General features: G+C 27.7%; 1 protein-coding gene across 1 annotated transcript in view; it reads right to left on the bottom strand.

The window, feature by feature from the left end:
* Positions 1-12,805, bottom strand: part of Myo95E (Myosin 95E) — a 231,765-nt gene that overhangs the window by 55,966 nt on the left and 162,994 nt on the right. The window contains exon 12 of the mRNA XM_075375247.1: positions 9-220. Within this exon, the coding sequence (XP_075231362.1) occupies positions 9-220 (212 nt within the window). The remainder of the gene's footprint in view (positions 1-8; positions 221-12,805) is intronic.

The following is a 12,805-nucleotide window of genomic DNA, read 5'->3' as shown; positions in this document are numbered from 1 at the left end:
TAACATACCTTTATTGACTCATTAATTCTATTAACAATCCAAGTAAATAATCTACTATACAAGGCCTTGCATAAAGTATCACGTGAATGTGTCGCTTCATTAGCAGATAGTTCCGTAACTAATGGTGGGTCTGATCCGTCGTCAATTAATGATCTAGATGTAACAGCTGTCTGTAAACTGCTCGGTTCGGCACCCAACAAGTCGCAAACCTCATACAACTCTAGCAAAAAATCATTTAAAATAATTATTTGATTTTATAAATATAAACAAATAAAATTAAAAAAGAATATATAATGATATGAGAATACAAACAATAGAGCATAAATTACTAAATAATAACAAAATATTAAGATGTACACTTACAAATGTACATATATTAGGGTACACAGTCATGTAAATAAGTCAATGGCACCAATAAATGCTATTTCTGTTTAGTTCCATAAATAAAACAATGTCACTGAATTTCACCTTCAACTATCAGTCAAAGAATTATTAAAGATTTAATTAAACGGAAATATGTGAAAAACAGATGAGATAATTTTAAAATGAATAATATAACATTAAAATTAACAATACTTTCAAAGTTGTGTAACAATTTCACTATTAAATCTAGTTTAGTTAAACAAAGTTAATTAATCTAGTTAATAAAATGAATCTAGTGAAGTTAAACAAATCTTATATTCTTATACTAAATGTTTAAATTCACTGTTAAAAAAATAGTACTGACATCAACATTTTAAATAAATGATTAAAATCTTTTCTCACATACAATACATTATTTATAATTCAATTGAAACACACAGCTGGGGTATGATGGGAATATAAAATACTGTTGATACAATAGAATTAATGAAAAATTGCCAGTGATAATACTCAACAAGTGCAGTCATAATCTTATAAAAGAGAAGGAAAGAAAAAAACAGGTATGTCTAGTTTATTATAGCTACTTAAAAGTTATTATTTTAAATTGCTTTAACTATAACATATGTATAACTACAATACATTATTATGAAATAATATTCAATATACCAAAGACAATAATTACTTTAAATAGCATTATAAAATCATTTGTTACTGATTTAAAAAAAAATATATATTATCATTTATAACATAAATATATTGAAGTAAAATAATTTTTTTTTATTTGTAATTTATATTTTTCACATGGAACAAATAAAAATATTCTTTTCATAACAAAATTTATCCTTTATATGTTTCAATATGGTTAAATTGTAAAATATACATTTTAATAACAATTAGATTCTAGCTTAATCTTACTAGTTAATCATCTTCTCAATCATTCAACCTACTTCATCTTTTCAAATACATCGTCCTTCTTTTTTTTATACCTTCTCTAATAAATTTTAGGATCATTGACCTAAAATTAATACACTATGTTCTCTCTTCTTCAACTTTATAATCAAATGAATTTTTTTTTTTTGACTATTATTAGATATTGGCTTCTAAGGTCAATAGCCAAAATAATGCAATAATTAAGTGATTAACTATCCAACCAAATGGAAACATACATAAAATTATGGAAAATAATTTACTAAATACAACTTGTAACAACTGGAAATCTTTCCATTACTATTTTCTCCACAACTTTTTAAAGAGCTAGCCAATAAATTTCTATTCAATTCTGTTATTCCATTATTCAATATTCCATTCATAACAATGTGAACTTTTTTGTCGAAGTTTATTTATAGAATAAGAAGCTCTTAGATATAAAAACATTCTGCTATTTTTATTATTAAAATTATTTTTTATTGTCAATCATTTGGCTGATCTTATCCACTTCTCAGTTATATTATGTGTTGTGCTGATCATAAAATTCTATAATTCTTATTATATCCGAAATCCTGAATTATTAAAATAATTTGTACCGTTTATATAACTCTTTATTATAAAATTAGCTAAAAATTTTTGTCTTGTTATGTTAACTTCCTCTTTCCTCTAATTTTCCATAAAATCTCTTCATTTTATATGCCATCAATTCACCAATTACCAATTTTTAAAATTCTACTGCCCACCACATTTCTCTTTTTCCTTTTGGTTTTCATACTATGCATGTTTCATCATCATAGAAAGTAGCGTACTCCAGACAAATTTTTTGGAATTTTTCTAAGGTCTACATTTTATAGTAGCACACTTTTTTTATTACACGAAAACACTTTTTTTACTCATTCCAGTTTCCTTTAATGTCCTTAGTTCATCCACTTTTTGCAATTTTATAGCCTAATTATAAAATTCTATATATTATGTTCTGTAACAATATTCAGAATTATCATATTTTATTATCTTTATTTTACTCTTATCTATTTTTTGGCTTGAATTAAAATGTTTCTGACTTAAAATAATATCTAAATTTTGTCTGAATAACAAAGCCATGAGAATTATTTTTCATAATTCATCTTTTATTTCTGGAAAAAAGTAATATGATCAGTAAAAGTTTTAATAACTTTATTTTTCTATTCCTTGAATTGTTGGCCTACTGTCAAGATTTACCCAATTCTTTTTATTTCTTCTTCTCTTTAAAATAAAAAACTACATTCTTGTCAAACTCGTTTCTGAACTTGAGAAGAAATTTTTATTTGTCTTCTACTTTTAATTGCAGTTACTTAATTCTGGTATAGGTTATAAATATTCCTTCTTCTTTCTATAAATAGCCAATTGGAAAGTAAAACTAATTAAAACACAAGATGTAATAAAATATTAGTACCAAGTAATTATTAACACCATATTTTTCAATTTTGTACTCTTATTATGAAAACATTTATCAACCTCTTCACTAGCCATATTTTTTTCTCTTGAATAACTGCAGGGTTTTCATTCCTTTTCATATTAAATCTTCTTATTAATATTTTCAGATCATTATGACTGCACAGTTTTAAACAGAGCAGATATTTTTTTGAAGAAAATAAAATTTACTAATATCACATCTAATTTTATAAATTTATAGTAAATAAACTAATTTTAATTATTTAAAATGTTATGATTACTCTTCACAATAAAAAATTATATTATTTAAAATAATTACAAATATCAAATGTAAAACATATACATAAAATAGAATACAGCAAAAAATGGAACACATTAAAATCAAACGTGTAACATTTTAACTCATGCATAACTAAAATGTAAACAAACAATAATAAACAAGTAAAAATATATTGATTATTAGCTATTATAATTAAATAAATGAGAAATAATAAAATTAAAAAAAAGAGCTAGTAACCAGTTAACATTCTTTAAAATAATGCAATAAAAGAAAAATAGCAATAAGAATTTATAACAATAAAAGTCGACTGAAAACAACAAATACACTTAAAAGATTTTCAAAAACTAAAATTATGTAATTAAACCTTGCATTCTAAACATATAATAAAAAACAAAAATAAGTTAGAAAACAAAAGCAGTATACATAATAGTCTTTTTCTTACCTTTTTTTAATTAGAACTAACTTTTAATTAATAATTATTTTTAACACAATGTAGATTTAAGTTGTAACAAATGTTTAGAGGTATAGAAAAGAATTCCCAACTATGAATTTCTCTAATGTACCATCTCCCTCTATTAAAGAAAACAGTTGTAGCATTACTTACACCAAGTTTAATAAAAATCATTGGGGCTGTTTTCAAGAAAATTAATTTTTTAGTATTTTAGTATAGTATTATTTTTTTTTTTAATCTAGGAATTGTAGAATCAATACAGTAACAAAGGATGGTTAATTCATACAAAAATAACAATAATTTAAAAAAAAGTAAAGAAAAAATGTTAGGACTAAAATAGAAACAAGTTAATTTTTTTAGTAACATTTTTAAAAAAAATTACATAAATTGTTTTTAAAAGCCATGTAAAAATTTATATGAATACATTATGTGACAATAAGGATATGAAATGTAGGCGTAAAGAAGATTGTAAATGATTAAATGGACAGAGGAAATGAAAAATGAAGAGTAAGAGGAGAGAAAATGAGAACAATAACTTAATTGGAACAATTCAGAATAGGAAAATTAACTAGGTCATAACACAAGAGAAAAGAAAAAGGGACTACTTTACTTTCTAGCAACAAAGAAGAGAGTAAAGAGTAAAAATGACAGACAATCTAAAAGAAAGCGGGAGCTAACATGGATGCAAAAGTTTAACTGGAAATAGAAGGCAGAGGAAACATACATAATGCAAATAATCTGCTTCAAGGCAAGTAATCTTATGATGATGATAATGTATATACCAGTAATACATATTTAATGTTGAAGAAGCAAACTTGGACTGATGTAAAACTTTCACAACAGAGTAAAAATTCAAGGGTATAAAAAAATGTAAAGATTCACATAATAACCCCCTTTTACCAGAAACAAAAAATGAATTAAGAGATGTACATTGAATGGGGTGGATTTATTACAAGAAGAAAAATTTAGTTTGAAACTGAATAATAAAACAAATATAATAGGAAAGAGGGGTTAATAAAGAATTAAATATTGAAATAAGGTAATGTAATATACCAAAAATCAAAAAGTTTGGTTTTAAAGGTAGCAAAAATGCAAAGGAAGAATGAAGTAAGGACACCATAAAAACTTATAAATGTAGAAGCAAGAAAAGCTTTTATGCACAAAAGAAATCTTCTATTTCAAATAATTCTAAGAATTGGAAATACATTTTCCACAATGTATAAATGGAGTGTATGACTTAATTTTTGTTAAGCATGGACAATAGGAAAACAAGCAAAAAAAAAAAAAGAAAAAGATTTTGAAAATGTAATGTTGAAAATTAGGCAAATATAATGAATAAAAGGATGTAAAGATAAATAGATGGGAAAAATTTATGGCAGATTCTTGTAAAGATTAACTTAGTAATCCATATATTAAGACATATAAGTTTAATAAGTTGTTAACAGAGAGATATGTAGAGCAGCTTTTCTCAACCTGGGGGTCGCAAAATTAGCCTACACCTTTAAATGTAAACAATAATGAAATCATTTTATGAGAAAAAAAATTATAAATATTTTACTTACATTTATAAGTACACATGTAAAGAAAATAAACTAATGAGATAATTGCTCTAGTTTTTCAATTAAAAGTTTCTCGATGTATGGATCTATTAGAAACACACAAAAGCAAATTATTTTCAAGAGATATAAGACATTTCCTATACTTAGTTTTCTAGCTCAACCGTAGATGAAAAACCCTTTTCACAGAGGCGAGACAAGGTGAAAGAGATTAATATTTCCAATACTTCTGTGACTAAATTTCAAAATTCACTTTAATGAGCAAGCCAAAACATACCTAAATCTTCAGATGTAAATTGCAGTTGTAATGTTTTATCGGCAGAAATTTCTATGAGCTGGTCGTGAATCTCAACCAGTAACTGTAACAACATTTTTACTAAATGGATTCAATACCCATCTCCTTGAGAAATCATTCTTATCTTCTGGGAAATAATCTGCCAACTAAATTTTTTGTTCAGTAAATGCATCTTAATGCTATCCAAACTGTGGTAAAAGTGTCTCTTTCATCCAAATTTTCTCAATATAATCATATTATAATATATAATATTATTATATTTAATATTTTACATATTAAAATTTTGACTTTGAAGGCAAATCATTTGGACATCAAGCTTCTTAATTAAAGCATGAACTTTGTCTGTCATTAATAAAATGTTTTTATCATGTCCTTGTAAATTCACATTCAAGTCGTTTAAATGTGAAATTACAAAAATTAAGTAAGCCAACAGCAACATACACTCATTATTCAGTAAAAACAGTGAGAATGGTCTTTGTTTACCCTGGAAAAATATCATTAATCCATGTCACAATTCCAATAACCAGGTTAAAACTTTCCCCTGCAGTAACCATCTGACTTCTCTATGGAAAAGAAGAAGAGATTTTGCCCACTTCATCGCATAGTTTAGCAAACATCCTATTCTATACTAGTCTATTTTTAATAATAGACATTTTTACAGTAAGAATTTGTTTGAGACTTTCTGGAATATCTTTTGTGACAAGCGTATGTCTGTGAAGAATGGAATGCAAAGTTGGCAGGAGTTTATATATTCTCCCTACGGATCGCAGAACCTGGACAGAATCCCTTGCTGCTGGATGATTCTATCGGGCGTGTTTTTTAGGTTTATTTTTTTAATTTATTTAGGTCTAATTTTTTTCAATTTTTGTCTTATTTAGTATTTTGTGTTTTAGGGACGGATTTAATTGCATTCCAATCCGTTGTTAAACCAGTGTTATCGAACCCATTTTGTGGTCCGACCGCGGAAGGCTAGGCTTATGCAGCCTGTCCTCCCGACGTAATTCCCCTTCAGACCATCCACTGAAGTCCTTTTGGTGCTAACGCTTCATAGGCTAGCAGGAATACGCCACAACGGGGCACTAATTATCAGGAGGGAGCAATGCGACCCCTACTCCGGAGGAGTTGCAATTGCTGGTTTATTTTAATTAACATTAAGTGTTAAAGGAAAGGTTGGGTAGAAGTTCTTCATCCACTTCTATTATGGCTGCCTTTCAGGACGCATCTCTGCTGGGCTCTGTTCCGAACTCCAGTCCGTGATGTTGGGACGAGTAGAGGGTCTTCCTTCTTCTTCATCTTCTTCTTCCGATGACTCTGCCCTTGGTATAAGAAGATCGTTTAATTTTTTCATAAATCCACTGTTCTTTCTTGTTATCACCTTTGCAGTACTGCAATACGTTTTGTCCAGTATATGTTATAGTTTTTAGTAGCTTCATAAATAACATCAAAAAGACATGCATGATTGATTTGCAGAACAACATATTTTCTTTGATTGATCTGTTCCTATTGCATTCATATCTAACAAAACATAAGAATGGAGAAATGTTTGTCACATCTGTTGATTTGTAAAATTGAATACTAAAGAATTCACTTAACTCACTTGCTGAATTATCTGATCATGAACTTTGGCAGCCATATCATCAATTTGCTTTGACATTGTGTTAGAAAACGAAAACTGTTTCAATTTGTTCGCTTCTTTTATGCCTATTAAAACACTGACCATATCAACTGCAGCAGACAATATGAGGTTTTCTGCAACTGTATGGGGTTTGGACAACTTAGCTTCTCTTAATACTACAAGATAGATACTTCAATTGTACTTTTATCAGTACAGCTTAATTTACAAATAGAAGCTTAATGATTTCTCAAAGTACGTAATTTTCTTTTGAAAAATTCCAAGGTTTGCTTTTATGATCTGGATGTTTAGTTTCCCAAGTGTTGAATTAATTTTGATGGCTTCATGCTTTCATCAGAGAGGACTTGAAAGCAAACAACACACTGTGGCTTTTTATCCAATGAGATAAAACCATAATTTAAATAACTGTTATTAAACAAGTCTTTTTACCAATTAATTTACTGGATGTAGATGGTTCACTTAGTTTTTCACAAATTATTCATTTTGTATAAGAATCTAATTGAAAAAAAAGTCAGTTAAACCATTCGACCACATGCTAAAAAATTGAAACCACAATTATTATTTTCAATGAAACTTAAATTAAAATCTTAAATAAAGGCAAAAGATGCACACGTAGCATTCAAAACTAAACTGACATTCTGGAATCCCTTATACTTCTTTTATACTGTTGAGAGCATGAAGTGTTCAAACGTATAATCATATGCATGTTCGAACATGATGCTCTCACAGAGAATATTATGCAAGTAGACCAAATTACAATGAGCACGTACACATCAAGTTGGAAGACGTAAATTGCTCATGTTTGGACACTTCATACATCCATGTTCATACAGATCGCTATCAATGCAGCTAAATAGTTTTAATTAGGTTTCATTGGGTTGGAGTTAGGAGGTCTTGAAATATTCATTATATATTTTTGTTACTTTTTGGGGGTAGTGAAGCTAAAAAGGTTGAGAATCACTGATGTAGAGAATAAAAGTTGTAATTGGAATGAATAAAACACATCTGAAATATTTGGAATTAAATATGTTAAAGTTAAAGTTTAGTTCAAAAAGAAAAGTAATAAAGAAAATTAAACTGGCACTGAAATTGAATTAAACACTCCAGAAAAATAAAAGCAAATGGGTATTATTTAAATAAAAAGATATTTATTAAAAAATAGAAAACATATTTCACATAAACAATGACCGATTCATTGAAGAATATTTGAATTTCCTTTTATGTGAGCAATTCTTTTCAAGCAGGGCCGTATATTTAAAAACAAGCCAATATACAATATACAACAATTGTATATTTATACAATTTTATGAGACTTAAATTCAGGTCGACTAAAATGATAATGGGTTATTATAAAGCTGCACTATGCAATTTCAACTGATAAATTAGATAATTTCTATTGCAAAGAAAATCACTACCAAGATTGAATTTATGGAGAAATTATAGACTCTCATTGATCTTCCAACAGATCACATCATAAATTGACTGGGAAAATACAGTGATTCAGTAGTAAAAATAAATAAGTTGGTAACTGATTCTAGAGCTTGAAATATATAAAAAAATGCATACAAATCTGTTTGAAAACGCTGTGTTATTGAGTTACAGCTAGCAAAAAATTTCTCCCATATTTCAGTTCCCCCAGTGAAATTAAGGTATTATATAACGGTTAAACTTGATGGTTTCTTATATTTTTGACTGAAAAAATCAAATAAAATCCAGCGTAAAACAGAAAAATTTAATTAGTCTTGAGATGTGATGAAAAACATGTTTTTTTTTTAGGTTTGAAGTACAATAAATTTGTTAAATGCATAAATTTTATTATCGAAACTTGTAGAGAATATAATTCTGAAAAAATTAATGTAATAATGTCTAAGCAAAAAAAATCAAATTTTATTATTAAAAACAAAACAAAACAAAACTTAACAGAAAAATGAACTGGTAAAAATTACAAACAACTTTTTTTAATATAGTAAATTTAGACATTTGAAAAATTAGGTTGGTAATACTAACTGTGTACTTTGAAATTAATATGAATACTACTCATTGTTCATAAAATTGTGGTTACATGTTAATAAACATTAGGTGGTTTAGTTGTTTTTGACATAATTTTGATTATGTTCAATTATTTTTGAAAATCAAGTTATGTAATATTTTTATATTTGTTATACTTTAAACATTACCTACATTTTTCCAATTGAATTTGAATTTAAAAAAAGTGAAATTCCATTTTGAATTTTTTGTTCTGAAAAATGTTGTGTGTATTCACTCTCAATACAGAATATGCTGAAATGATTTTTGTGAACAGCTTTTGTGATGGAAGTGCTCCAGCTGCAGTAGAAGAATACTGATATAAGTATCCAGGACAAATAGTTTCAAACTATTAAGTATTCTGTCGAAGTTTTAGTAATCTTCATGAAAAAGCTACACTTGCCAGCGCTCATGTTTTATCTGAATGTGCTCATATTTTATCTGAATTCTGAAAGAATTTCTACACAACTCAACATTCCACAAAGTACAGTATGGATGACATTACATGCTCAGACCATCCTTATCATGTTTAGAAAGTTCAGCACCTCCAGCTTGGTGAACAGTCAGATGACTGCAGTTTTGTTAATGGATTAATAATAATTACCACTTAATCTCGATCATACTATTTTTAGATGAAGCTAATTTACTTATAAAGACATAAACAATAGACAGAATTCAAACTGGTGGTTTGAAGAAAACCCACATGCTGCAGCTACATCAAAATTCCAGCAACGATTTCCTATGAACATTTGGTGTAGCATGATCAACAACCAATTAACAGGTCCTTTCATACAAGAACAAGTCACCGAGAGAAATTATCTGGAATTTTTAAACAATGGATTCTTACAGTGCTTGAAAATTCCTCATTGGTGAAGCGAACTGAAATGTACTATCAACTTGACACAGCACCAATACATTTCACGAATGAAATAAGACAATCCTTAGATGAAAAAGTTACTGGTAAATGGACTGTAGAGGGCTGGTAAATTGGCTCCCTAGATCACAGACTTTACTTCCTTATATTAATGTGTTTGAGGATGGATGGAATGTGAGGTACATAACAAAAAAGTAAACACATGAAATGAACTTGCTCGCATGCTGCTGCCCTCATCAAGGAAGGTGAAGATATCATTAGGTTGGTGATAGAAAATGTAAGGAAACAAGCTGAAAAATACATTGATGTCAATGGTGGAATTTTTGAACATTTATTGTAAATTAATACAATATAAACTATAGAGAGTATTTTTTTTTTTAAAGTAAATTAAAAGTATTTTAATTTTTCAAAGTCTAAATTTATTACACTAAAAACAGCTATTTTTAGTTTTTACAAATTCATAACTTTTTTCTATGGGACATTATGGGAGTTAAAGTTTTGAGAACTATTTTATTCCGATTTTTCAGATCAAAAAACATACAAAACTACCAAATTTAACCCTTAAATAACACCTTAAAAATTTCAGTATCACCTCATTTCACCGGGGAACTGAAATCCGAGCAAAATTTTTCACTAGCTGTCGTAATTTGATAACAAAGAGTTTTCAGACATATATTTGAATGAACATTTTTACTATTTCCTCCAGAGTCAGTTCCCAAATTATCTCCCTTTTCAAACTGAATCACCCTGTAGAATAAACCTGCAATTCTATATTCACACTTTTATCAGAATTTAAAATCTGTTATTATGATATAATGAAATTGAAATTGAAAAGAAATTGTGCAGGAACAAAAATCTATCTATAACAGGGTTTTCTTTTTAACAAAATACCAAGTATAACAAATCAAAAGTAAAATACATGTCAAAGACAGATTTAGGTCACAAAATAAGAGGTCTAAATGAGTGCAAAAGTAAGTGCAAAAGAATGTAAGTTTTAAGTCAAAAAAAATATGTTTAGAGAGATTCCACTTTTTACATATAATCTACATTAATTAATGAGAAGAGGGAAATTTTTACTTAAAGAATAATTTTACTTACAGGAGCCATAAATTCTTATATGAAAAATATTCAAGTCAATTCTTTTTACCAATAATTCTGACTAGTAAATAATTTTTTTATATTATTTACATATAAACACAGACTTAAAAGGGACATTTTTTACTAAGCTAAAAAATAATCAATAAAGAATGGCTTTACAAGATTTAAAAATGTAACTTTGATAAAACAAATGCTTTCATGATTTGCAATAAAATGTTGGTACTGAATGATCAGTTACCTGGATGGTAATGAGGAGAGAAAAGTTTCCTTGAAAACTAATTAATTTATTGTTAAAGATTTATTAATCTTCTGAAACTGTCAACTTCTTCTCTACTAAAAAGAATAATATACAAGTGTAAGTCTAGATTGTCAACATTAAAAAAAAAGTACAGCAAGCTGAAAATAAAGTCATTAAGCTCTAATCCTTTCTTCTTTCCAGTCCAGTACAAAAAAAATATTGATATAGACAATAAAAACCAAATTGATTGTCAAATTACAACCAAGGCTATTGTTAAAAATTAAACCACTTTTTACATTTTTTAAAGAATAAACCACTTTTTACATTTTTTTAAGAATAAACCACTTTTTAAATTAAGTAGATCACTTATCCATGATAATATTAAACAAATATGGCAAATTTTACACGCTTTTGAAAGGTGAAATATCACTGAATATTTTTAGAAAAGTTTCATAAATCATTATCATTCATAAAATCATTATTATATTAAATCACAAATACAGCATAAATCATTATTGCATCTAGAAAATGAGTGATAATGAACAAAAAATTTGATATATTTTGAAATTTTATTAAAAAAAAGGAAAGAAAGCGACTCAGCCTGCTGAAAAAAGTTGTCATGTTTATGGACAAGATGTGGTATAACTATCTGTAGCACAAACCTGGTTCAAGCGTTTTCAATCTGGAAATTTTGATGTCAATGATTCATCTTGCTCTGGTTGGCCAATGATTAAAAAGTCTATGAAATCATGGAAAAAATTAAGGTACATGACACATTAGGAGTTGTGATATTAATAATGAACTAAACGTTGACCACAAAATGATTTTAAACCATTTGAAGAAGGCTGGATAAAAAAAAATCATGTTTGGGTACCACATAATTTAACAATGAAAAATTTAATGGATCAGATATCCATCTGTGAATTGTTGCTAGAGCATAAGAAAATAAAACAATTTTAGAAATGGCTAATTACAAGTGACAAAAAATGGATCACATACAATCATAATGCACAGAAATGATCACGATCAAAACAAGGTGAAACTCTACAAGTGATGGAAAAGTCAGGATTGACAAAAAATAGGATGCAGTGTATGTGGTGGGGATTGGAAAGGAATTTTCACTATGAGCTGCTGCCAGTCAACAATTGATTCTAATCTTACTGTCAACAACTGGAAAGACTACGCCAAGCAATCGAGATAAAGAGACCAGAACGGACTGATAGGAAAGGTGTCTTCTTTGAATATGACAACGCCCAGACCCCACACATCTTTAGTAATCCATAGAAAATTCATAAGAGCTTGGCTAAGAAATTTTGGTGCATTCATCGTATAGACCTGACCTTGCACCATCAGACTACTATTTGTTTGGTTTCTTCAGAGCTCACTTAAACGTGTAAAGCTGACTTCAAAAGAGGCCAGTGAAAATCACTGATAATTTTCCATCCAGAAAAAATGTAAGATAAAAAATGGCATATTTTGATTTGATAAACTTCATAAAAAAAAAAATTATTTTGTTTTTACATTAATACAATTTTTCTCAATACGTTACTAAAATAACAATTAATGTTTCTAATAAAGAAAATGTTAAATGCAATGAACAAAAATAATTACAATATGCTTTCTTAGAAAAGTAA

This window comes from Lycorma delicatula, chromosome 9, assembly GCF_047948215.1.
Source record: "Lycorma delicatula isolate Av1 chromosome 9, ASM4794821v1, whole genome shotgun sequence".
NCBI lineage: Eukaryota > Metazoa > Arthropoda > Insecta > Hemiptera > Fulgoridae > Lycorma > Lycorma delicatula.
This window is presented reverse-complemented; position numbering and strand designations above follow the sequence as displayed.